The sequence below is a fragment of the Podarcis gaigeae genome, assembly GCF_964106915.1.
Source record: "Podarcis gaigeae genome assembly, chromosome: 2".
NCBI lineage: Eukaryota > Metazoa > Chordata > Lepidosauria > Squamata > Lacertidae > Podarcis > Podarcis gaigeae.
Window position 1 is genome coordinate 107,092,002 of NC_139679.1, and position 26,949 is coordinate 107,118,950.

The 26,949-nt window shown below is 47.5% G+C and overlaps 3 protein-coding genes across 9 annotated transcripts in view; 1 reads left to right on the plus strand and 2 right to left on the minus strand.

Annotated features, from left to right (window-relative positions):
- BRPF1 (bromodomain and PHD finger containing 1) overlaps nucleotides 1-8,850 on the minus strand; it is a 37,605-nt gene extending 28,755 nt beyond the window's left edge. For 2 of the 3 annotated variants that reach the window (XM_083723176.1, XM_083723174.1), the window contains exons 1-2: nucleotides 8,659-8,850; nucleotides 3,876-3,960 (exon numbers count right to left, since the gene is read on the minus strand). The gene's annotated coding sequence lies outside the window, so the exon portion shown is untranslated. The remainder of the gene's footprint in view (nucleotides 1-3,875; nucleotides 3,961-8,658) is intronic. The other variant, XM_083723169.1, reaches the window with a different exon arrangement.
- The window catches only part of CAMK1 (calcium/calmodulin dependent protein kinase I), a 289,871-nt gene that overhangs the window by 89,669 nt on the left and 173,253 nt on the right, over nucleotides 1-26,949 (plus strand). The gene's annotated exons all lie outside the window — the stretch shown is intronic.
- CPNE9 (copine family member 9) overlaps nucleotides 11,717-26,949 on the minus strand; it is a 53,959-nt gene continuing 38,726 nt past the window's right edge. For all 5 annotated transcript variants that reach the window (XM_083724418.1, XM_083724419.1, XM_083724421.1 and 2 more), the window contains 9 exons: nucleotides 21,284-21,337; nucleotides 20,967-21,028; nucleotides 19,665-19,711; nucleotides 18,585-18,766; nucleotides 15,008-15,135; nucleotides 13,778-13,880; nucleotides 12,768-12,825; nucleotides 12,388-12,461; nucleotides 11,717-12,271 (listed from right to left, as the gene is read on the minus strand). In XM_083724418.1, coding sequence (XP_083580544.1) covers nucleotides 12,119-12,271; nucleotides 12,388-12,461; nucleotides 12,768-12,825; nucleotides 13,778-13,880; nucleotides 15,008-15,135; nucleotides 18,585-18,766; nucleotides 19,665-19,711; nucleotides 20,967-21,028; nucleotides 21,284-21,337 — 861 coding nt within the window. In that variant the 3' untranslated portion in view covers nucleotides 11,717-12,118. The remainder of the gene's footprint in view (nucleotides 12,272-12,387; nucleotides 12,462-12,767; nucleotides 12,826-13,777; nucleotides 13,881-15,007; nucleotides 15,136-18,584; nucleotides 18,767-19,664; nucleotides 19,712-20,966; nucleotides 21,029-21,283; nucleotides 21,338-26,949) is intronic.

Here is a 26,949-nt window from a genome sequence, read left to right on the forward strand (position 1 = left end):
CGCTCTATAGGCCGAGGGAGCTGGCGTATAGCTTCCGGGTCATGTGGCCAGCATGACTAAGCCGCTTCTGGCAAACCAGAACAGCGCACGGAAACTCCGTTTACCTTCCCACCGGAGTGGTACCTATTTATGTACTTGCACTGGCGTGCTTTCGGACTGCTAGGTTGGCAGGAGCTGGGACCGAACAACGGGAGCTCACCCCATTGCGGAGATTCAAACCTTCTGATCGGCAAGTCCTAGGCTCTGTGGTTTAACCCACAGCGCCACCCGCGTCCCTGGTGCAGAGAGGAGCAGCCCCCAAATCAATAAAATACATAGCAAACTGAGGTTCTCCCCCCACCATAAAAAGGCCTGCCCCTTCAACAAAAGGCCTGCACCCAAATGCCTGTGAAAACCTGCAAGCAGGACCTGAGCACAAAAACATATGTCCCTCCTGCAGTTTCTAACAACTGGTACTCATACCAAGAACTAACTTAGTTTGTCTTTAAGGTGCTACTGGAAGGAATTTTTTTTGTTTTGACTATGGCAGACCAACACGGCTACCTATCTGTAACTGGTACCCAGAAATGCTTCCGTGGCCACTGAGAGCCTGGTCGCCATGAACTTATCTATTCCTCTTTTAAAGCCATCCAAATGGGTGGCCATCACTGCATTCTGTGGGTCCATACTTTCACTTTGCCTTGTGTGATAGAAAAGTCCTGAAACCATTTTCTCTCTTCCAAAATGACCTCAAATATTTCTCTGCAAGGTTAAAGGAAATGGGAAATCTCCCCATTGTCTCTGTGCTCACAAATCCTGCCTTAAGAGCACATTTAAGGTGTGAATAGGGTGAACCTGTGACCTGTGACCTGGATTCAGGAATTAAGTAGTTATAATAACAAGAATGGCCAAAACCCAGATAATGCAATCAGGTAAATGGCAGACAGGAGATAAACAACACATTCAGGATTCTGTTTTAGACCGCCCCCTGTGATGTATGTATGATGTATTGGGGGAGCTGGTCCTGGAATACACCCCTTCTGTGATGTATTTATGATGTTTCTGGGGGTGGTCTGGAGTTTGAGGGTGGGCAATTTAAAAAGTCTATATAAGGGCAGATCCTGAAGCTGAGGCTCCAATACTTTGGCCACCTCATGAGAAGAGAAGACTCCCTGGAAAAGACCCTGATGTTGGGAAAGATGGAGGGCACAAGGAGAAGGGGACGACAGAGGACGAGATGGTGGGACAGTGTTCTCGAAGCTACCAGTATGAGTTTGACCAAACTGTGGGAGGCAGTGGAAGACAGGAGTGCCTGGCGTGCTCTGGTCCATGGGGTCATGAAGAGTCGGACATGACTAAACAACAACAACAATATAAGGGTGAGCACACCTTTGTTCTGGGTCCTCCTCCTTTCCTGCATGTGAGGGGAGCACCCTGTTGCAACAGTTAACAAAGATCAGGCTTACTAGCTGCTTTGCTTCTCAATATTCTCTGGTTGGTCTCTGTTATTTTTCTCCTATGGATAGAGAACCTACAAAAGGACTCTATTCCCATAAAAGGAAAAGGAGCAGTTTTTTCTCATAACAAAGGCAACCTTCTGGGTGGGGAAGGACATGCCACTGGCAGGTTTAAAGGTGAAAAGTGAGTGGGGAAATGTAATTGACTGTTGCCTCTGTACAGTGGGCTACATTCCAGCCATGCAAAAGCTTCAAGTTTATACACCCATTTCCATCCAGCAGAAGCTCAGTGCACTGTCTGGGTAGGGAGGAAAGCCAGTGAGGAGTGTGATGTGGGGAGACCTTTGAGGGCTAGAGAGAGAGGCCTTGAGAGCCACATTCAGCCTCCAGGCCTCACCCTTGGTGTGCAGGATTTTAAGTTCCACGTGCACATTGCTGCTGCTTTTATTGCCATTGTTAATTAAAATACGTGCAGTCAGGGGGAGTTAAGAGGAGGCAGGGAAGGTAAAACATCAGCTTTTTCAAAATAATTTTAGAAGAATCCCTCATTTATTTCAACATAACATTGTTTTCAACCTTTTCATTCCAATATTGTATGTAATTATACCAGCATTCCAAAAAGCGTCTTTGAGTTCTGCTTCCTCCCTTAAATTTATTATATTTTTTTTATATAACGCCCCCCCCCAAAGTAACCTATTTCTTTTCAGTTCCTCTTAACAAAGTAGATTGTCCCGTCCCCCCCAGTCGTTAACAGTTTACAAGCAGCGGCTAGCATCTCATTTCTGGAACTTTAAATAGACAGCCCCTTCAACTAATCGAAAGGTTTGTAAAATCAGACTTCCACTATTCCCAACTTGAAAGCCTGTTTGAAAGTGGAAGTGCTGAAAAGATAGCAGAGACTAGGCCTGCCTATCAGTGGCATAGCGTGGGGGGTGCAGGGGAGGCCGGCCGCACTGGGCGCAACATCTGGGGGTTAGGGGGCGCAAATCCACGGGTTAGGGGGCGCAAATTACTTGCCTTGCCCCGGGTGCTGACAACCCACGCTACGCCACTGCTGCCTATGAATCAGGAGAAGGGGATTCCAAAGGCTGCTGTGCAGCAACACTAAAGGCCTCATTCCCACATTTTGCAGGCTGGGCCTTCTGACAAGGCGCTTGCCTGCAGAGTGTAGTCAACCATTGGGTATATAATAATAATAATAATAATAATAATAATAATAATAATAATTTTTATTTATACCCCGCCCTCCCCAGCCAAGACCGGGCTCAGGGTGGCTAACACCAGGTATATAAACGATTAAAATACAACTTAAAAACAACATTAAAATGCAGCCTCATTTCAGTAGAAACTGAAATCGAAAACTTTTTGGGGATGAAAACGTCAAATCTTCGCCAAGGCCAACTATCCGGACTGGTCCTACGTGGGCCAGAAAAAAGCCAGGGAAGTCCCCAAATAGGAGTTCCATCACAGAAAGAGAAAGGAAAAAGTAAAGAGGGCAAGGGGATCAAGTTGATTCCAAGCCAAAGGCTAGGCGGAACAACTCTGTCTTACAGGCCCTATGGAAAGAAATCAGATCCTGCAGGGCCCTGGTCTCATGAGGCAGAGCGTTCCACCATGCCGGAGCCAGTGTTGAGAAGGCCATGACTCTGATTGAGGCTAATCTGACTTCCTTAGGGTCCGGGACCTCTAGGGTGTTGCTATTTATGGACCTTAAGGTCCTCCGTGGGGCATACCGGGAGAGGCAGTGAGCTGACCTTTCACTACTATTCAATCCCTGTGAACATGAAATGGCAATTAAGAGCTTTTAAGGGGCCAATTTAAAGGCATTAAACTATCCCCAGGCCCATAAAAACAGGAACATGTATTCCTTAAAAAATAAAAAACAGATTCTGATTTTAAAACCCAAGGAACCGCCGAAAGTAAAATGGCCGAGAGGTGGCGCTGTGACATCAGCTAACCCTGGGTGCATTTGCTGCTAGGGCCCCAAGCGGGCCTCCCCGAGATGGAAAAGGTAGCAGATGTACCTCTGTTGCCAGCTGCCAGCTTTTCATTATACTCTTGTCTTTCTCTAGAGAGAGACCGCAAGCGAAAGAAGCTGCACATCTGAGATTTAAAACAGCAACTTCAAAAGAAACAACCCTTTGACACAAGTGATGTAATGAGGGTGGAAGACTATTCCTCTGAGATACAGGATGCAATAAACAAAATAAAAATAAAAATTGGTAGCCAGGAACCACAGGATCTTTCTCTGCCTGCCTCAAGCTGTTGAGTGAACAAAATCCAGGGGATAAAGAAAATATGAATAACCATGGAATCTGGAAGGAGCTTAGCATCAAAGTCCACTGAGCTCAGGGCTTGCTCTCATCACCACTGAGGCTGATGAAACCAGCTAACCCTCAGGCGTTAGTCCCTAGTATCTTGAAATCAGAGGCAGCTTACCTCTGATACTCCATTTCTGGCGCTGTATATAGTGGTATTGGTGTCCATTCACTTGCCAGGGTCCCTGCCCTGAGGAGCTTGCAGTCTAAAAACCGACACAGGAGAAACAATATTATTCTCATGGGTAGTGGTCATCGATAGACCTGTCCTTTATAGAATCATGGTGTTGGATGAGGCCTTGTCATTCAGCCTTGCTGCTTCAGTGCGGGACATGAACGTACCTACTCTTTTCTAAAGCCACTTCTGTTAGAGGGTATTCTAAATATTTTGGGCTCATTTAGTCCAAACTACCCGTATCGGGTAAGAACTGTAGTTTATGTAAAATATGCAGGGATTTATGATATGCAAAATGAACCATGGAAAGAGAAGAAGGGAAGTCACTGATATTTTAAGGATGTTTAAATGAGTATTCTAAATTATAAAACAAACAAATTAATTAAAATGATAAAGAACTATCTCCAGCCAAAACATGGCTAAACCAAGCAGAACACACCCTGCAAAGTCCAACCAAAATATTTAAAGGTCAGGCAATCAACACGCCACAAAGAAACTAGCCAATAAAAAAATCACTAGGAAGAAACCCAGTTTTGTTCCTTTATCTCTTTTGTACACTTTTATACAAATCCATATAATTCAAATAAATTCATGGGCTGTCTACTGTCCAATAAATAATTTCTGTTTGCTTAGGCGGCTTCCAGAATGCGGCAGCTAGACTGGTGACTGGGAGTGGCCGCCAAGACCATATAACTGGATCTTCATTGGCTCCCAGTACGTTTCCAAGCACAATTCAAAGTGTTGGTGCTAACCTTTAAAGCTCTAAACAGCCTCGGTCCAGTATACCTGAAGTCCAGTATACCTGAAGGAGCATCTCCACCCCCATCATCCAGCACTGAGGTCCAGTGCCAAGGGCCTTCTTCTGGTGGTTCCCTTGCTGTGAGAAGTGAGGTTACAGGGAACCAGGCAGAGGGCCTTCTCAATAGTGGCGCCTGCCCAGCAGATGTCAAGGCAATAAACAACTATTTTACTTTTAAAAGACAGCTGAAGCCCTGCTTAGGTAAGTTTTTAATGTCTGATGCTGTATTGTTTTTAATATTTGGTTGGCAGCCACCCAGAGTAGCTGGAGAAACCCAGCAGGATGAGCGGGGCATAAATAATAAATAAATAAATAAATAAAAACAACAACAACAACAACAACAACAACAATAATAATAATAATAATAATAATAAAATTACTGATATTGACACGAAGCATCTTTGGCCTTGGGGAAAACTTTATATTTCGTTTACATTTCAGCAGCGCGTAACTGAACCACGGGACCTGCTCCCACAGGAGGCAGTGACTAAGAGAGGGACGCAGGTGGCACTGTGGGTTAAACCACAGAGCCTAGGACTTGCCGATCAGAAGGTCGGTGGTTTGAATCCCCGTGACGGGCTGAGCTCCCGTTGCTTGGTCCCTGCTCCTGCCAACCTAGCAGTTTGAAAGCACGTCAAAGTGCAAGTAGATAAATAGGTACCACTCCGGCGGGAAGGTAAACGGAGTTTTCGTGCGCTGCTCTGGTTTGCCAGAAGCGGCTTAGTCATGCTGGCCACATGACCCGGAAGCTGTACGCCGGCTCCCTCGGCCAGTAAAGCGAGATGAGCGCCGCAACCCCAGAGTCGGCCATGACTGGACCTAATGGTCAGGGGTCCCCTTTACCTTTAAGAGAGGAATGGACAAATTCGGGGGTGGGAAGCTATCAATGGCTACTAGCCGTGATGACTATGCTCAGCCTCATTGGTCTTGGGCTGCAATGCTTCTGAATGTCAGTTGCTGGAAACCACAGGACTGGAAAGGGTTCTTGTGCTTGGGTCGTGTGGGTTTCCTACAGGGACCTGGGTGACCACCGTGACAATAGGATGCTGTACTAAGATGGGCCATTGGCCCAATCGAGCAGCCTCCTGTTTTGTTTGCAGCAGAGTCTATTGTTGTTTCCTGACAGTGTGTTAATTGGGGATCTCATAATGGGTGGTGATTTCATGTTTTGTATACATGTGGAGAGTCCCATGGACTGCAAGAAGATCAAACCTCTCCATTCTTAAGGAAATCAGCCCTGAGTGCTCACTGGAAGGACAGATCCTGAAGCTGAGGCTCCAGTACTTTGGCCACCTCGTGAGAAGAGAAGACTCCCTGGAAAAGACCCTGATGTTGGGAAAGATGGAGGGCACAAGGAGAAGGGGACGACAGAGGACAAGATGGTTGGACAGTGTTCTCGAAGCTACCAGCATGAGTTTGACCAAACTGTGGGAGGCAGTGGAAGAGAGGAGTGCCTGGCGTGCTCTGGTCCATGGGGTCACGAAGAGTCGGACACGACTAAACGACTAAACAACAACAACATACATGGGGGGGGGGGGAGCGGGCTCCAGGTTCAGTGATTGGCATTCCGCTGTCTGAAATCTCGGAGACCTGGAGCCAAGCCACATAGGTAATTGTTGGACCAATGGTGACCTGACTCAGAATAAAGCAGCTTCCTATGTTCCTGAGAAAAAAAATAAGTAATAAAATCTTGTATCGTCACTCAAGTGCTGCAAAAAAATAATAATAATAATAATCTTCCTATTTCCATGTCAGCAAAAGTAGGAAAAACAAGCTTCATTTGAGCTGCCTAGTCTTGGAGCCTGCTGTTACATCAGGGGCCTCTTAGTGAGTCAATTACTCCCATTAATCACAGAACCTTAAGGAAAGAATCTATAATTATTACATGATGTTTTGAATAAAGCCATGGTGGAGGCTGTGAGCTGAGGCAAGCTGTTTATTTACCATTTCGAGCATATCTTGACCCAAAGGCTGAGGACTTGAGATTGGTCATTGAAAATACTCTTCAGAGGGGAGTATTTCGCTTGAGAAAGGGATGGCTCTCTCCCCCTAGAGTTCGTCTTCAATGGTCAATTCATTCTTTTGACAAATGCTTACGCCACCATTATGTAGGAACATAAGAACAGCCCTGCTGGATCAGAGCAAAAGGCCCATCTACTCCAGTTTCCTGTTTCTTCAGAGCTCAGCCAGATGGCTTCAGGGAGCTAGCAAGCAAGCAGGAAGCCCACGTTTGTTTTGTCACTCTTGATGTTGCTGTAGGACTGTTTTTGCTTCTGGGATCTGTTCTTAGGAATGATCATGGTTAAGGAACAACGTCCACGGAACAGGGCCATCCTGAGAATCTGAAATGTGAGTTGTCCTGCTGTGTCACAGGAAGCCTAAAACCATATTTGCCTGGTGTGGCATAGTCCAGGTTCACATATAAACCCATAGCTAAGATCAAGTAAGCCAACAACAAGCTCCTGGGATAGCTCAATTGGTAGAGCTCGAGACTCTGGATTCCAGGGTTGTGAGTTCAAACCCATGCTGGGGGAAAAAAAATTTGCATTGCAGGGGGTGGATTAAATGATCTTAGTGGTCCCTCCAAATCTACATTTCTTTGATTCTTATTTTCCTTAACAAACTATAATTAATAAACCATAGTTGAGGTACTCTCCTGGATTCGCATGTAAGACTAACTCATTCACTAAGGTTGATTTAAACCAGGGTTTAATGTTACGTGCAAACCAGGTCGTAGTTGCTAAGAGGTGAGCCCCAGTCAACCTAGATTAGATATAAGCCGACCGCCAGCCTATGTGTGTATAGCTGTGCACTCCTGTTTATTTACGTACGCGAAGATTTAGGAGATGTTGCCGATTATTTATTACAAATATACTAATAGCACAATCCTATGAAGGCCTACTCAGAAGTTAGTCCTATTTACCGTATTTTTCGCTCTATAACATACACCCGACCATAACACGCACATAGTTTTTAGAGGAGGAAAACAAGAAAAAAAAAATATTCTAAACGAAACAGCGGATGTATGATTTTTGTGGTTCATGCTGTGGCCACAGACATGTGATCTGACGGTGAGTTTGGGGTAGCCCATTGCAAAAATCCAGAAGATCCATGTGGATCCATGCTTTGTAACCACGTTTTTGCACCACTACGCCCCCAGGCAACAGTGGGTGCGTGATTTTTGGGGTGCACGTTGTAGCCATGGACATGCTATGTGATCTGACGGTGAGTTTGGGGTAGCCCATTGCAAAAATCCAGAAGATCCATGTGGATCCATGCTTTGTAACCACGTTTTTGCACCACTACGCCCCCAGGCAACAGTGGGTGCGTGATTTTTGGGGTGCAAGTTGTAGCCATGGACATGCTATGTGATCTGATGGTGAATTTGGGGTGACCCAGTGCAAAAATCCTGAGGATGCATGTCGATCCGTGCTTTGTAACCATGTTTTAAGTGGGGAGGGAAGGAAAAGCACTCAAGGGACAAGGAACACGCGTGGGGTGGGTGGAGAAGGATGCTGTTAATAATGCAGAAGAGGGGTATAAGAGGAGCTTAAAGCAAGCAGGCTCTCTGTCCTTTCCTCCCCACTCAGTGGCTCTTCTTCCGCTTTGCTGTTTCAAAGTATGCCACGGAGGAGGGAAGGAAGGGGAACCATGGATCCTCTGCTCACGACTGCAGCGGATCCCCCCGCCATCCGTAGTCATTCGCTCCACAACTCGCACAGACATTTCCCCTGACTTTCTAGGAGGAAAAAAGTGAGTGTTATGGTGCAAAAAATACAGTAGTTAAAGGCTACTTGCTCCAAGGTGAATGTGTAGGATTGCCGCCTAAAGGCTGTCCTGAATTTCCACCATGGCTAGGGTCAAAAAAGAGCAGAGAAACAAACTTATTTTGTTGGGAAATCCAGGAATTTAGACAAACTCAGGACTGACCTGGGAGAAATGTATGAACACTCTTTCTTCTTGGGTATCTCTTTAAGGAACACTTTTCTAGGCAGCTGTAGCTAGGCAGATCTAGAAATTACTTATTAGTTCCTAAAAGCAGCCTTGCTGACCATTCTTAACATTTGTGTTTGAGCGTTTGGCCGCTTCCTATATTTGCCCAGAGGTCTTCATTTTCTGCTTACACCAGTTGCCATGGAGCCAAGGTACTCTCGTCACACAATGACGCTAAGGCGGAATGTCCTGTTTCTAACTGAAAGTGGCCATTTTGGTGGTGGTGGTGACTAATGCCAGGCAAATGTAGGATCAGACTGTCTTTCTCTATATGAATCATCCTTCCCCACAAACTGAGGTTTTTCTAGAACAAGAAGAGACAGCTCTTTGTCACTCTAGCCTGTTCTTAGCTCCTATTTATAGTAATTAGAACATAAGATGCTGTCTTTTACAGTCAGGCCATTGGGTCAACCTAGGGTGGGACCCCCAAGCCCATGGGCCAAATTTGGCCCAGCATGGGTCCCAGTTTGGCCACTTACTCCAAACTATGCCCACCAGGCTGGCTTTCGGGTGTTTGGGATGCACAGCACAAAGGAAGCTGTCGTCTGTGCACGCACAACGGCCATCGCAAATAAACTTTCACACTGTGAGGAAGCCCAAAGTAAGTGGGGCTTAAATTTTCCAGCTGGATTGAAGCTGGTCTGACGGGAAAACACACACATCCGACAACAGTATTTGTCCAGAAAGTACAGGAGCTATGTGGACTGTGGCAAACACCGTGTGAATGTGGCTTGAAAAACAAGCCGTGGGAGCACACTGGGTGGGGGGGCTGTTATGTACTGAAGTCCTCATCCTGGGCCAGCAGGGGGATACTGTAGATAGTTTTCACTCAGGTCCACATATGCAAATAAGGGATTGAAAGTGACGTTCACTGATTGGATAGTTACAGAAAGTGGTTACTGTTGCTTTGTAGTTGAGCTCTATATAAGCAGGCTGGCTGAACCCTTCAGTTCAGTTCTGTTCTGGCCTGTGAGTAAACAAGAGCTGTTTGAAGAATCGCTGTGTCGTCTGATATGTTCACCCACAACTTAACAGGGTCAGTGGTAGTGTGAACACACCCTTGGTTGGCAGTGCCTGTCATTGGCTCTGCGGTGCCCCCTGCTGTTGGCCTCCTTGCTTTCCACCCTATCACATCACCTGCCATCATTGCTTCTTACGCAGTTAAGAGTTTGCACACCGCCAAGGCCGTTTGCTAAGCATACTGTCTGCCTGCCACGAGAAACTGCCCAGCAATCGAGCCCCTCTCCTAGTTACCTGCACCTTCTTGGCCAAAGACAAAAGGTGGACCCCCAGCCAGGGATGCAGGAGGAGTGGGGGGTGATGGCGATGATGGGAAGCTTTTGAAGGGTGGCCTTCCTGCTGCATCAGATGAGCGGAGGCATCCTGCCAGCTTCTGCTGTTCCATGTTTTATTCAGGCAGGCTCAGCCCTGGGCTGCGCTTTCGCTTCCTGAGAGCAGAGATAAAGTAGGCCAAACGCCCTGCCGCGGGAATACTCCCTTCCCATCTGCTTGCTGGCTTCAAACAATTGAACCTCACCAGGCTGGGCCGCTGCCGCTGCTGTGCACTGAAATATCCCTCCTGGAGAGTCTGCAGAGGGAGTCTTAGGGAGCTGGAGAATTGCTGCATCGGTGGAAAGAAGCTCCTAGCCTATAGGCTTACAATATCAGGGTTTCCCCATCTGTCAGGGAAATGAAAGATTTGTCCTAAAACTTAGGTCAGAGCCACACCAAACATTTCAAGCACATGGGATCTCCACCCCCACCAAGGAATCCTAGGAACTGAGGTTTGTTAACAGTGCTGGAAATTTTAGCACTGCTGAGGGGCAAACTATAGTTCCCAATGTTGTTTGTGTGTGAAAGCCATATGCGTTTCATGTGCTTTCATGGTATGGTGTATATATCCTTAGGCTGCAAAAGGAGAACCCGGCAGTGTTCAGTTGCTGTTCTCGAGGTGCCATTGGGCAAATGGGATATTTGGCCTGGGCTCTGGCCATGGAAGAAGCTTCTGTTTCAAAGGGCTTGGAAATGCAGGTGCCTGTATGGCTAGAAAACCCCCAGCAGTGCAGGAATCACAGCTAACGAATCCCTGACAGATGGCCACCCAACCTCTGTTTTAAAACCCTCCAACAAAGGAGAGTCCGCCACCTTCCAAGGTACCGTATTTTTCGCTCTGTAGGACGCACTTTTCCCCCTCCAAAAATTAAAGGGAAATGTGTGTGTGTCCTATGGAGTGAATGCAGGCTCCTTGGCTTCAGCGATAGCAATGCGAAGCTTCCAAAGCGCAGAGGGAGCGCTCTCTCCGGGCTCTGGAGGCTTCGCGTTGCTTTCGCTGAAGCCTGGAGAGCGAGAGGGGTCAGTGCGCATCGACCCCTCTCGCTCTCCAGGCTTCAGGGATAGCCACCTGAAGCCTTTGGAGTGCAGTGGGAAGTCGCGCTGCGCTCTGAAGGCTTCGGGTTCCTTTTGCTGAAGCTGGGAGAGCAAGACTCTCCCGGCTTCATCAGAGGGAGAACTGCGCAGCGCCCCTTCAGCCAAGCGGGAGGAGAAATGGAAGGGGCTCTGTTTCTCCTGCCGCTCCGCTGAAGGGGTGCTGAGCAGAGAGGGGGAGAATTTTTTCCCCCTGTTCTCCCCCTCCTATGGTCCAGTGCGTCCTATGGTCTGGTGTGCCCTATAGAGCGAAAAATACGGTAGTCCATTCCACTTTCAAACAGCTCTTGCTGCCAGAAAGTTCTTCCTGATGTTTAGTCGGAATCTCCTTCCTTGTCATCTGAACCCATCAGTTCGGGTCCTACCTTCCAGAGCAGCAGAAAACAAGCACGCTCCATCTCCCATTTGCCAGCCCTTCAGATATTTGAAGATGGCTATCATAACATCTCTCGATCGTCTCTTATCCGGGCTAATCATACCCAACTGCCTCAACCGTTCCTCACAAGGCATGGTTTCCACAATCCCTCATCGACACAACAACAACAACAACAACACACGCACGGAAGAGAACCTGGGACCAAGGATGGTTTATTGTCAATAACCAGGCAGAAACAGAACTTGGTGGCGCCTTACTTAGCGAACCTGAAGAAAAACATCGTCTCTGGCTGCCCTCAGCGAAATGCAGTCTTCCTTCCAAACTCCTTCCTGGTCCGTGCCCCTTGCCAAGGGCTGGTTTGTGAACTCTGGTGCCATCCCTTGGGAGATTCTGGGTGGGTTCATGCTTTTGTGCTGGCATCTCCGAGGGCACCTGTGCCAGGCAGGGAGGTCACGCCCCGGCCCACCCTCCACAGAGAGAGCTGTCCCAGCCACCCGGCCCATTGGGGACAGCCAACGTTGCCCAATTGGTAGGAGTCGTCTCAGTCCAAGCCGGAGTGAACGCCCTCATTGGCTCAGGCTATGGCAGAGGGCGGAGCTACTGCGGACTAGCAGAAAGGGGCTTGATGTCACGGGTCTTCATGTAGGAGAGGAGCTGCTCGGGGATTTCAGCCAGGACGTCCTTTGCCAGGCGTGCCATGCTCAACACGTGGTTCCCAGAATGGTCCACGTAATCCCGGAATGGCACAAACTGGGCAGAAAGAGAGAGAAGGGGGTAGGTGCTTGGCCAGATCCCGCCCCCCCAAAACCCACCACCACCACCCTTTGGCATCGCTGATCCATCCATGCTCTCTGGAAAAGAGTTACCTGCACAATGTCTCTCTCAGCATAGCGCCCCCTGGAGGAGACTCGCACTTCATCTCCGTCCAGCTCTTCCATAGCTGAGGATCACACAAGAATGAATTATTGCTAAGGTTCGTTGCCATCCTCCTTGGGTTGCTGCCCAACTACAGTACAGGATACCTACGAAAGCACTTCTTCCCTGCATGCAACCCAGATCCATGAGGCCTACTCATCGGCCTCGCAGCATGGCCTTCCGTGGTGGCCCTCTCACCGCTTTGTGATTTGTGCAAAGTGCTGAAGCACTTTGTCGTCATGTCACCCTGTCGGACCAGGTTGGTCCAGGTCCACCCAACACAATTCCCATCGTTGTCCCATAACACATCTTGGATCAGGGCAACACTTACCCAGAAAATCAGCCGGCCCTACTCCCACGATGATGATAGACATTGGCAAAGACGAGGCCTGTGGGGAGAACCGCATTGTCTGACATGCATAGCTGTCAACTTTCCCCTTTTTAAAAGGGAAACCCTATTCAGAATAAGGGAATTTCCCTTTAAAAAAGGGAAACATTGACAATTATACCCACAGCCTTGCAGATCGAGATGAAGGCCACAAGGAGCCCTGGGCTAATCTAAATCCACACATTTGCAGCTGTGTATGCACACGCAGGTGGCGCTGTGGGTTAAACCACAGAGCCTAGGACTTGCCGATCAGAAGGTTGGCGGTTCAAATCCTCACGACGGGGTGAGCTCCCGTCGTTCGGTCCCTGCTCCTGCCAACCTAGCAGTTCGAAAGCACGTCAAAGTGCAAGTAGATAAATAGATACCGCTCCGGCGGGAAGGTAAACGGCGTTTCCGTGCGCTGCTCTGGTTCGCCAGAAGTGGCTTAGTCATGCTGGCCACATGACCCAGAAGCTGTACGCCGGCTCCCTTGGCCAATAAAGTGAGATGAGCGCCACAACCCCAGAGTCGGTCACGATTGGACCTAATGGTCCTTTACCTTTACCTTTATGCACACATGCAAAAACATGTTATGTACAACAGCAATGCACAGTGGACATTGCTACATATCTTGGCTGCAAAGCTGTTTACCCCTCAGCACAGCAGGGCCATGCTGGGACCTCTCAGCCTCATTCTGCCGGTGGTTAATGTCCACACCATCGTTTATGTAAAGAAGGCCTTTTTATGGGGTTTGGGGGGGTGGGCAGTGAGGAAGCCTGTGTTGACCGCTTTATTGCAAATTCAATCGAGAAGGCGGTGAGGGCAGGTGGAGACCACCGGTTTCTTCAAGAAGGCACTTGAGGTGACATTGGGAGCTGTTGGTGACCAGCTTTCATGCCTCTCCTTAAGTCTTGAGGGTGTTCCTTTTCTTCCCCACCCCTCTCCCAGCATGGAAAGGGAGAGTTTGGACTCACGCTGACAATGGCTTCCTTGGTTTGCAGCATGTCAGAGATGACTCCGTCCGTAATGATGAGCAGGACGTAATATTGGGACCCGTCGGTCTCCTGGGCCGCCAACCTGGGGAAGAGGGAGAGTCGAGAGGACCCAGACATGCCTTGCTTCTTCACCGCTTCCCACTACACTATGGAGCTCTGCCCGCCAAACAAACAGAGCTCTCAGCCGGAGAGTTGAAAGAGAGGGCATTATTATTACAGTGGTACTTCAGGTTACAGACGCTTCAGGCTACAGACTCCACTAACCCAGAAATAGTACCTCGGGTTAAGAACTTTGCTTCAGGATGAGAACAGAAATCGTGCTCCGGCTGCACAGCAGCAGCAGGAGGTCCCATTAGCTAAAATGGTGCTTCAGGTTAAGAACAGTTTCAGGTTAAGAACGGACCTCCAGAACGAATTAAGTTCTTAACCCGAGGTACCACTGTATTATTATTATTATTATTATTATTATTATTACAGTGGTACCTCGGGTTACATATGCTTCAGGTTACATACGCTTCAGGTTACAGACTCCGCTAACCCAGAAATAGTGCTTCAGGTTAAGAACTTTGCTTCAGGATGAGAACAGAAATTGTGCTGTGGCAGCGCGACAGCAGCAGGAGGCCCCATTAGCTAAAGTGGTGCTTCAGGTTAAGAACAGTTTCAGGTTAAATATGGACCTCCGGAACGAATTAAGTACTTAACCCGAGGTACCACTGTATCCATCTGGCTGGGTTTCTCCAACTACTCTGGTCAGCTTGCAGCATATCTAAAAACATAATTAAAAACATCAAACATTATAAACCTCCCGATACAGGGCTGCCTTTAGATGTCTTCTAAAAGTTGTGTGATTCCTTATCTCCCTGACATCTGAAGCGAGGGTGTTCCACAGGGAGGGCGCCACTAACAAGAAGGTTTGGGTTGGTGGTTCCTCCACCTTTCTCTACCGCTGTCCTCACTGGTTCAAATCGCGCTGCTCGGATCGGCCGGGCAATGGGGGATGTTCCCTAAGGTGCCACTGAAAACATGCAAGCCCTGGAGCCAGACTGGGTTCCTTTGATGGCAGAGGTGACTTTGGTCTGGGTGTTGCAACAAATGCCTCTTGGAAAGACCAACTCAGAGATGTTCTGCCTCCAGCCCAACGCAAGGCTCCCGAGAGGAAGGAGGGCAGGACCTTGTTTGGCATGCGATTCTTTTCCAGTCCCCACTTACCGTGCCACCTGGTTGATGACTGGCGCAAAGTTGGTGGGTCCGTATAGCTGCACTGTGCGTAAGCTGTGGAAATAAGATTCCAGCACTCCCTCAATGCCCTCGCAGCTGGGGTTGTCCGGGTTGTGATTCTAAGGAAAGAACAGTGCCGTTTAGCAAACACGACAGATCTTATAGGAAGGGAGGTATATGGATATTTTTTGCCAAGATAACCCCAACAACAACAACAGCCAGTAACAGGTGAACCCAAAGCCAAGATCTGCAAGATAGGATCTGGTGGATCTCTGGCTCAGCCACCCAGTTCCTACCACCGCCGGGCTATATCAGTGTGGCTCCCTAATCCTGGCTTAGGTAGAGCTAAGCCCAGTGGACCTTAAGGGAGGATATTAATAGACAAGATGTTAAATTGTTTTTATATGCAGCAACAGCGGCAAGAGTATTGTTGGCCCAGAAATGGAAGCAAGAAGAAATACCGACGAAAGAAGAAGGGCAGACGAAATTAATGGACTACGCAGAATTGGATAAAATGACAGGAAGAATTCGAAACCTGTGGGACCAGAGATTTACAGAAGATTGGAAGAAATATACGAATTATTTGAAGAGCATCTGTAATCAACAAATTACGCTAGTAGGACTACAATAAGTTTTGTAAGGAGAAATATACGAAACATTGCAAAGAAGAGAAAGAAGAGAGACATTAGTTATGATATTTAAATGTAATAGTGAAAGTAAGATATGTAAATTAAGTGAAGAGATTGGAAAATTTTCATATGTGATTGATGGAAGTTAAAAAAATTGTATAAGATATAAAAGTATGTTTAATAATTGTTGAAAATGATATGTTAAAAAATTAATATATATAAAGACCAGTGGGCCTTACGCCAGCATAAGCCCTGAAAAGCAGGGAGTGGCAGGGATTGGACCAGGCAAGGGGGACTTATGCTGAACCCTAACTCTGAGCTTTTCCACACTTCCACTGGTTCCGTGCCTAGAAAGTGCCTTCTGGGCACGAGTCTGAGTGGATTTGAATTTGCCCTGCAGCTTTCCCCTGGGAGAACACTCTATTTACCGCTGAATCAGAACAAATGGCAAACCACTGGTTTTCCCAAGGAGAGAGCGTCAGGGCAAAGGGAGGTGTGGACGTGCCCCTTTTCAGCTTGGAAACTAACCTAATGGAACTAATGCTTGCCAAAAGGATGGCATTCAAAACTCTTATTTCAAAGGCTTGCTTTCCCTCTATCGGGCTTAGGACAGCTCAGCCGGCAGCAATCCCAGCTCCAGAGTTTGGATTGGGTGTGCTTTATTGAAGGCAGTGCAAATTGGGCTCACTTCCCTATTTAGGATGTGTGATTCTCGCCCCCCGCCCCTGCCTCAGTCCTTGGCAGATAATTCCTTGCCAGGTGTGAAATTAGGCTTTCTTTCACCAGGGTTAAAGACCCAGTTTGGAGCCCCTGCCACACACAGGCTGGGAGTCTCAATGGTGCCCCTCTGGAGCCTTCACTCAGGGCAAAATACCCGGCTAGCTCGCCTGTAGCTACGCCTGTCCTTGCGCATTTAGGAAGTATTCGGAGGCATGAGGAATGGAGACTTTGTGTGTGTGTAAAAAATTAAAGCTTCCTTCCCTCCCTCCCCACAATCCGGTTTTTGTGCTGTTCAGCGGAAGCTCAGTCGCACGCATTTGTAGATACCTGTGGCATGTTTCGTACTGTAAGCACTAAAAGCCATAGAGAGCATAGAGAATATTAAAACAATATTAAGGATCCTTCCACTGCTACTAAACTTTTAGAAAGAGGGGGATTGAGGAACCTCTGTTGGAAGACAAACCCTGAGCTGGAAGACCTGCCCCACTAACCACAGAACAGTGAGCAAGGGGCTTCATTTTTTTGGTGGAGAGGGACATGCGTCTATTCTGCACAATCCAGAGATAAAACTTGGTGTTGGAAACAGGGTAGAGGCCTGAGCCCTGGAGTTCAGGCACAAACTCATTGCTGCATCCCATCATCTGTGCTAGTCTTGAAAAGGAATGCAGCACTGACCAGTAACTGGAGCAAAGGAGAAGGAAAACGAAACCAAGAGTTGGATATGAACAGTTGGGTAACTATGGATGCAGGTTAGGCAATTCAAGTCATAATACAAAGGGAGATACAGAGTGGGTTTTTTAAAAAGCTGGTTTGATGGATATCAACGTCCCTTATAAGGCTGCCTGCCGGTTTGTTGTTGAGTTGTAAGATGCTTGGTACTTACAGCAGGGCCAAGGCTTCTGCAGTGGCTCAGAAGCGGAGTGTGTTGTGTGTTGCAGCGAACGTAGTTATTGGCAACAACCTTGAATCTTTTTGCTCTTGCAGATCCACCGGGTGTCATTACAGAGAGCAAGCAGCAAGACTTGACTACACACTCTGAATTTCTTTTTGGGGTCTATGTAATGGTAGTTCGCTAATTCCCCCTGCCCCACTGCAAAGTTCCTAGGGTGAGATGTCTTGGCAAACCATGTATTTAACCATGGTGCCACCATCACTGATTTATGAAATTATTTGATAAGATTTATATACTGTTTGAATGTACAAAAAAAGCAAGGGGGAAAAACAGCACCAAAATCCAAACACTTCTAAGTGGTTTTCAACAATATGAAATAAAACATCAAAATGATCCATACAAATTTGTTGTTGCTGTGGTTGATCGCATCCATCTTGGGTGACAATGGAGGTTCGTTCTCAAAACCAGTAGCATATTAGGAAAGTCAGAGGCTTTAGGACAAGCTGTGCTGAGAAGGGCCTCTTTGACTAGCATATTTTAAAGGGAAAACTATATATTATGAAAATCCAGAGTCTCAGGCTGGTAAATCTGGCTCTGGTTAAGACAGTCTTGATCTCCGTTGTCAGGGGGAAAAGAAAACGAAGCACAAAACTAGGTACAAATGACTTGACTGTTCCAAAGCCTTTCCACAAATCACCTCAACAGAGCTCACTGACCATTAATGGTCCATGGAGCTCAGCTTGTGAACCTCTGGGGTATACAATGATCCAGGTAAGGTAAAGGTAAAGGGACCCCTGACCATTAGGTCCAGTTGTGACCGACTCTGGGGTTGCGGTGCTCATCTTGCTTTATTGGCCGAGGGAGCCAGCGTACAGCTTCCGGGTCATGTGGGCAGCATGACTAAGCTGCTTCTGGCGAATCAGAGCAGCGCATGGAAACGCCATTTACCTTCCCGCCGGAGCGGTACCTATGTATCTACTTGCACTTGGATGTGCTTTTGAACTGCTAGATTGGCAGGAGCTGGGACCAAACAACAGGAGCTCACCCCATCACAGGGATTCGAACCGCCAACCTTCTGATTGACAAGTCCTAGGCTCTGTGGTTTAACCCACAGAGATTTCCCTAAAACCCGACTCCACAGGTATGCAAAAAAACTGCCTCATAAGTCAGGACAATGATCCCTCTAGCTCAGTTTTGCCCTTCCTGACTTGGCAGTATGTTTGCTACTCCAAATGCATGCAAATGGAGACACCAGGGATTGAATCTGGGGCCACACGCACAGCAGGCCCCTCCCATCATTGCAATGGGGGGGGGGGTTCCCACCTACCAAAGGGAACTGGTGGGACACCTTGCCGTCCGGCGGGACTTTGGCTCCGAAGCCGTAGGCAGGGAAAAGCTTGTCGCTGTCGTAGTCCTGGATGATTTCTCCAACGGCCTTCAGAGCCATGGCGTAGGAGCTGAGCTGGTAGGGGCTCATGTAATGGAGGGAGGTGGGCTGGGAGGGAATCCCTGTGAAAAGGCATTTGGTCAGCCTCCAGAATCCCACACAACCCCATTCCCCCAGCAATTCAGCCCCATGGCTTCCCACAGGCCGTACACACAGCATTCGGAAACCCATATCAATAAGCCAGCAACCCTCCGCCATCTTGGCTTGACTTGGCTCTCTCCCTCCTCTGGGAATGCACAGAACATTGGGTAGCTCTTCATACTTTCCTTCTTCTCCTCAATGGCACCTTGATTGGCCTAATAAGGTAAAGGTAAAGGGACCCTGACCATTAGGTCCAGTCGTGACCGACTCTGGGGTTGCGGCGCTCATCTTGCTTTATTGGCCGAGGGAGCCGGCGTACAGCTTCCGGGTCATGTGGCCAGCATGACTAAGCCGCTTCTGGCAAACCAGAGCAGCACACGGAAACGCCGTTTACCTTCCTGCCGGAGCGGTACCTATTTATCTACTTCCACTTTGTCCTTTCGAACTGCTAGGTTGGCAGGAGCAGGGACCGAGCAACGGGAGCTCACCCCTCGTGGGGATTTGAACCGCCGACCTTCTGATCAGCAAGTCCTAGGCTCTGTGGTTTAACCCACAGCGCCACCTGCGTCCCAATACTTGGTCTAATATTTCCACTTCATTCTCCCACAGGTGAATTCCCCTCTTCCGTGACTCCTCAGACACTGGGACAATGGCATTTCTTTCCCCTCACCCTGTCCTGAGACCAATTCTGGTATGGAAGTGTGGAAGTTCTTTGCGGGAGGATTCCCACAGCCCCACATTTGAGAGCGGGGGCAGGCAACCCCACAGAGGTGGAAGGTTAAAGATCTGCCTTTAGCCCAAGGGTCCTTGGCTGCCTGGTTACCGGCAGCTAAACTCTCCCTCTGTTCCCATAGCGACTCACGGCTGTGCTGCACTCACCGTTGGAGGCGGTGAAATCAATGGCGACGGTGAAATTCAGCTGTGTCCTAAGGGGTGGGATGGAGGAGAGAGAGAAATGGATGCTGCCATTCTTGTGAGCCCCCCAAAACACCCTTAGCTGTGTTCTTCCTCATAGGTTAATCCCACCAGAACCCTTCGGTCTCCTGCCGGTACCTCAAAAGCAGAGCCCCAACCTCAAAGGTCTTTGCCAGACCTCAGGCATGTCATCCTCTCAATGCTTCACACACTTGTCTTGTTCTGCCTTCCTGCCTAGTCTCCTCCTGGGCAATACCCGAGAAGCTGTGAAGGTTGGCATTGGTGCTTCAAGCTCTAAACAACTCAGAGACCAAATATCTGAAGCACAGCCTCCTTCCCTACAGATCCTCTCAGGTAGTTCCTCTACCATCAGAGGCTTGGGCGTGGGAGTGGTGACCTGCGAGAGGGCCTTCTCCATGATGGCCCCTAAGCTGTGGAACTCCCCGCAGAAGTGTGTCTGCACCTTCTTTGTACAACTTTCGGAGAATGCTGAAGACGAACCTCTTTACCCTGGCTTTTGAAACTTGAGGTGTATAATTTTGGAATATATTTTTGGATATATTTTTAGGATATATATTTCTGCAATGGTAAGTTGTTTTAAATGACTAGTAATAATAATAATAATAATAATAATAATAATTTCATTATTTATACCCTGCCCATCTGGCTGGGTTTCCCCAGCCACTCTGGGTGGCTCCCAACAGAAGAAGAAGAAGAAGAAGAAGAAGAAGAAGAAGAAGAAGAAGAAGAAGAAGAAGAAGTGATAAAACATCAAACATTAAAAACTTCCCTAAACAGGGCTGCCTTTAGATGTCTTCTAAAAGTCAGATAGTTGTTTATTTCTTGACATCAGATGGGAGGGTGTTCCACAGGGTGGGTGCCACTACCGAGAAGGCCCTCTACCTGGTTCCCTGTAACTTCGCTTCTCGCAGTGAGGGAACCACCAGAAGGTCCTCAGAGCTGGACCTCAGTGTCCGGGCCGAATGATAGGTGTGGAGATGCTCCTTCAGGTATACTGGGCTGAGGCTGTTTAGGGCTTTAAAGGTCAGCACCAACACTTTGAATTGTGCTTGGAAACGTACTGGGAGCCAATGTAGGTCTTTCAGGAATTAATATCGTATTGCAAAGTGGCAATTCAGTGTTGTAACCCACCCTGGGACCTTAGGGTGAAAGATGGGCATTCCATCCATCAATAACAGGGCAGCCAGCCCCTGGCCCTCCAGAGTCAGGGCCCTAGGAGGCACCCCAGCTTTTCAACCAACGCACCCGCCTCGAATGTAGTCGACAAAGGTGTATTCCGACTGCACTGCGAAGGAGAGCAGCGTTACCTACCGGAAACAGAGAGACAGACAGAAAAAACAACATGTGAAACACATGTAGTCAGTGAGTCAACTTGAGGGCTAAAGGTGCTTCTAGACTGTTGCTACTTTAGGAGTGGGATATGATCACATGCTGGCAAGTTCAGCTTGCAGAATTACGGTTGACCCTGCACAACAAGTTTGCTTCCCCCCTAAAAGATTGAGGGTATTTGTGATAGGGAAAGTGAAGGGAGAGGAGAAGAACAGAACATTCCCTATACTTACTGTCCCGGAGTTAATGTACTTCTTTTTCTTGCATTTCTTCCTAGGATTAGAAACCTGGGGTTGAAACAGAAGAACAAGGAAATGCGACTCTGTTGTCACCCCTCCAGCCACCATTTTGTCCCCCAACAACCGTCACCAAAGTTGTATCCTTTGCAACCATTATACTTCATATTTGTGGCCATTATCATAACCTCAACTGAGCAGCTACACAGACTGTGGAATTTTAAGGATCAATCAATCAAACAAACAAAAAACCAGTCCGGAAAGCCAAATCCAGTCCCTTATACAAAGTAAAAAGTTATCCATCTTTTCTTTTACCAACCATCTTGGACACTATAATCACCAGGTGAGGTCTTTTGGATGGTCCTGTCACTGGGGGCTGCCTGGTTGATGATTAACTGCGACAGAGCCTTTTTAGTGGTGGCTCCCCAATTGTGGAATGCCCTCCCTAGTGAGGTGTACCTGTCTCCATCATTATTAACTTGCATGAAGAACTTGAAAGTATTCCTGTTTCCCCCGTGATCGTTGGATAGAATGGTGTTTATAAGTGCAGTTGCTTTCAGAATGCTTTTAACTGAAACGGCTTTTAGATATTTTTAACTGCAAATTGCTTTTAGCGGTTTCAGAATATTGCTGCTCCATTTTAGCTCAACATAAAAAAAAACGAAGATCATGGCCACTGGCCCCATCACCTCCTGGTAAATAGAAGGGGAAGAAATGGAGGGAGTGAGAGGTTTTACTTTCTTGGGCTCCATGATCACTGCAGATGGTGACAGCAGCCACAAAATTAAAAGACGCCTACTTCTTGGGAGAAAAGCAATGACAAACCTAGACAGCATCGTAAAAAGTAGAGACATCACCTTGCCAACAAAGGTCTGTATCGTAAAAGCTATGGTTTTCCCAGTAGTGATGTATGGAAGTGAGAGTCGGACCATAAAGAAGGCTGATCGCCTTCTTGAATTATGGTGCTGGAGGAGACTCTTGAGAGTCCCATGGACTGCAAGAAGATCAAACCTCTCCATTCTGAAGGAAATCAGCCCTGAGTGCTCACTGGAAGGACAGATCCTGAAGCTGAGGCTCCAATACTTTGGCCACCTCATGAGAAGAGAAGACTCCCTGGGAAAGACCCTGATGTTGGGAAAGATGGAGAAGGGGACGGCAGAGGATGAGATGGTTGGATAGTGTTCTCGAAGCTACCAGCATGAGTTTGACCAAACTGCGGGAGGCAGTGGAAGACAGAAGTGCCTGGCATGGTCTGGTCCATGGGGTCACAAAGAGTTGGACACGACTAAACGACTAAACAACAACACAAAAGCTGAGACTGCTGAAGAGGACAGAGACTCTCTTGGTTGCCTTTTGGTGCAGATATGTTGTGTGCTTATGAGAATATTTTATTCTTTTACTAGTTATGCTGTTTTATATTTGACTTCACTTAGTGATGCTTTATTTTGGAACTGTTTAAGATAATTCTTTTGTTAACTTTGCTCTGCTAAACATGCGTTCTGCAGTAGTGTTTTTTTAAAAAAAAACGTTTAGGATAATATTTTAGTTTCCTGTTAATAATGTTTGAATGAATGTTAATTGTATTTAATGTATACTTTGTATTCGGCTTTCTTCAGTAAGGTTTTATTCTGGATTGTTTTATTTGCTGTTTTAATGTAGGTTGTAAACTGCTTTGAGATTTTCTCCCCTTAAAAATATAAAGTAGTATGGAAGAAGATCTGTTCCCATGATCAATATTTTTCCATAATTTCTATTAAAAATTAGTCCTGTCTAGCAACAGGAAACTTTAGTAAGAAGCAGGGCAGATGATGGGTGTTACAATGGCTTCTTTGAGGGATGGAGAGAGGGAATGATGAGGCCCAAAGGAAGGATATCAGTTCCAAACTAGATAGCTGGGACAGAAGCAACTGGGGTATGGCCTAAAGTTTGCTTGTAGTTTCACTTAAGTCAGGCATAGGCAACCTCAGCCCTCCAGATGTTTTTGGGACTACAATTCCCATCATCCCTGACCACTGGTCCTGTTAGCTAGGGATCATGGGAGTTGTAGTCCCAAAACACCTGAAGTGCTGAGGTTGCCTATGCCTGACTTAAGGGAAAGCAAACGTGTTTTTCCGGGTTGCCCGAGAGGTTCTGAACATCACATCTCTTTGGGGATCTTGTATGTAAAGCGATCTATAACTCAAAATCAAATCAAACGTTTATTGCTTATCCAAGAGCTATTGACAAATCAAATAATAATAATAATAATAATAATAATAATAATAATAATAACATCACTCAAAATACAATGAAAACAGAGTAAGAAGAGTGCAGTGTCTGTTGCAGCATCTGATCCTATGCAGTATCCTGTATCTTTTGCAAGGAGAATAACTGCAGAACTTTTGCTGTAACTCTCACTACCAAAAAAATAAAATAAAAAAGGCTCCTGCTCATTTACAATTCGACCCAACACTTTAGCAACAGAGTCGGCAGTCTCCTTCCTGCCTGACATCCTTCATCCACCTTCATTATTCTAAATCATGCTGGCAATCAATCATAGGGGATTTGTCTCATTCCTTTTTAATAGACAAAGCCACTACTAGAAATCAGAAGTGATCCTGTGGGTCTGGTTTGCCAGCAAAAGAAAAAGAGAGAGAGATGAGACCAGCACATCCTCTCAGATCCAGTCACTTTTCTGCCGCAACCATTTTTTGCTTTAAATTCCCGTCTAGGGCAATTATCCAGATTGCAGCGCAATACTGATTGTAATGCATTTCCTTCTGGGGGGCCGGCTGGCAGCTTCTTCGAACATCCCAACCCTCTTCTGTTTGTGTGGCAAAATACACCGTGTGACCCCAGACCAGGGCTAGGAATACAGGCAGACGCCCCACTCAGCCACCATTTTAAGAACGCTACATGAGGCAGGATGATTGGGCTAAATCTGGCGAGAGTCAGGGGCGGGCCTTGTGGAGTTCATGAAGGGTCTCCTCTGTGCCCCCTGTGCCCATACTTTTTGCCTCAGTAACGGAGTGGGTACCACACATATATCCGTTGGCCATTTCAGATTGCCACAAGGGGAGAGCTGCCGCCCTGCAAATAGTTGATATGCGGAAATAGTTCCAGATGCTGGGACCCTGATTCAAGGAAAGACACATTCCAGCATGGCTCCCCCACAGTCACTAGCCAACCCACCTTCTTAGCTGCCGCCTTACAGACCCTGCGACTATCTAGTTCGGGGCTCGGCAAGGTTTATCTTGCCTGGGCCAGAACGGTCCCACAGAGATCCCTCTGTGGGCAGGATTGTGCGAGTGCATGAGCGCCCATGCCTGTGATTTCCAGCGTCTGCGCATGCGCAGATGTGATTTCTGGTGCCACGGAAGTGAGTCCCCGCGCCACAATGCGCCGGTTCAGCACAGCGCGAGAGCAGGCAGCTCAGTTTGGGGCTCATGGGCCAGTCAAATGACCTCCGCTGGCTGCTTCCGGCCCACGGGCCTTAGGTTGCTGACCCCTGATCTACAGCAGTTCAGTGGTGAGAACCAGCATGGTGCAGTGGTTAGAGTGTTGGACTAAGACCTGGGAGAGCAGGATTCGAATCCCCGCTCAGCCACAACGCTCCCTGTGAGCTTGAGCCAGCTACCGTTTCTCATCCTAACCTACCTCACAGGGTTGTTGCGAGGATAAAATAAGAAAGGGAACCGTGTAGATCATCTTGAGCTCCTTATAGAGGAAGGGTGGGATAGGAAATAAATAAACAGAACACACTGACGGCCAGTTGCTCTCCAGAGAAGTTTTTCTCAGCCAGAGACTGAACCTGGAACCTTTTGCATTCAAACCTGATGCTCTGCCAGCTGAGCTATGGCTTTCCCCCAACCTGGTGCCCTCCAGATGTTTTGGACTACAGTTCCCATCATCCCTGACCATTCTGGCTGGGGCTGATGGGAGATGGAGCCCAACAAAATTGGGAGAGTGCCAGGGATTGGGATGGGCAAGCAGCATTTTGGGGTGGGGAGCAGCAGCTGTGGGGGAAATTCTTACCTTCACACATCCATATACAGTCAGACTTTGGATCCCTAACACCTTGGTACTCGGATGTTTTGGCTTCCGAATGCTGCAAACCTGGAAGTGAGTGTTTACAAATGTTCTTTGGAACCTGAATGTCCGATGGGACTTCCGCGGCTTTCGATTGGCTGCAGGACCTTCCTGCAGCCAATCAGAAGCCATACTTTGGTTTCCGAACGTTTTGGAAGCCGAACGGACTTCCGGAACGGATTCCGTTCGACTTCCAAGGTGCGACTGTACAGTGGTACCTCAGGTTACATACGCTTCAGGTTACAGACTCCGCTAACCCAGAAATAGTGCTTCAGGTTAAGAACTTTGCTTCAGGATAAGAACAGAAATCGTGGTCCGGCGGCATGGCACGATTAGCTAAAGTGGTACCTCAGGTTAAGAACAGTTTCAGGTTAAGTATGGACCTCCAGAACGAATTAAGTACTTAACCTGAGGTACCACTGTATATTATTGAACACAATGGTAACTTTTTTAGCATATACCGTGCGATATGGCTGCGTGCTAAATATATTATCCAAAGCAACTCTGAGTATGAGCAGAGTCTGCCTGCCAAGGCATCCCAAAGAATTCTTGTTTGGTATCCCACCTCCCGCCAGCCCCTAATGCTCCCCCTATTTCTCATAACGCCGCAAGTTGAAGTTCGCTGTGAGCAGATTCAGGATGATTATTTATTCCCTCTGACAGATCAGAGATGCTGGATTTTATTAAACTGCAGGCGCAAACTGTGCAACATCACCCAAAGTGGTAATAATGCTTATTGAGACAGCATCATCTAGGGTGGGTATGTACATGGTTTGTTCTCAATACAAAACAGTTAGGGTGGGGGAGGAATACAATGAGAATTGAGATATTGGAAACCATTAAGCAGTGGCTGGGGAGTAATGACTGGGTTGCCAACTGGCCAGAAAAGAAAAGAAACATCTATGAGCTCAGGGGTAAAGCACCTGCGTTGCACACAGAACGTCCCGGGTTTGATTTCCGTCATCTCCAGGCATGGCTGGGAGTGTCTGCACCTTTAACACCGGAGAGCTGCTGCCAGCCAGTGTAGACAATATTGAGTTAGATTGATGGACCAACGGTCTGACTCAATACAAGTCAGCTTCCAAATGCGGTCCAGTCTGCTTCTAAGAATGTGCTTTGTACTGAGTCAGACTATTTGTCTACCTAGCCCAATACTGTCTACTTGGATGGCAGCAGCTCTCCAGAGTTCTTTCCTATTGCCTGCTGTAGTTGCCAAGGATTAAACCTGGCGCCTTATGCATGAAAAGTATGTGCTCTGACTCTCAGCTGCGGCCCCTCTTCTGCCTTCAACTGATCAGTCTGATCAGCAGAGATCAAGTGCTGAAGCTTATTGCAGCATGGAAAGAGCCGTAGCCATGGGTAGGCAACCTAAGGCCCAGGGGCCGGATCCGGCCCATTCGCCTTCTAAATCCGGTCCACGGACAGTCCGGGAATCAGCGTGTTTTTACATGAGTAGAATGTGTCCTTTTATTTAAAATGCATCTCTGGGTTATTTGTGGGGCCTGCCTAGTGTTTTTACATCAATAGAACGTGTGCTTTTATTTAAAATGCATTGCTGGGTTATTTGTGGGGCACAGGAATTCATTCATTTCCCC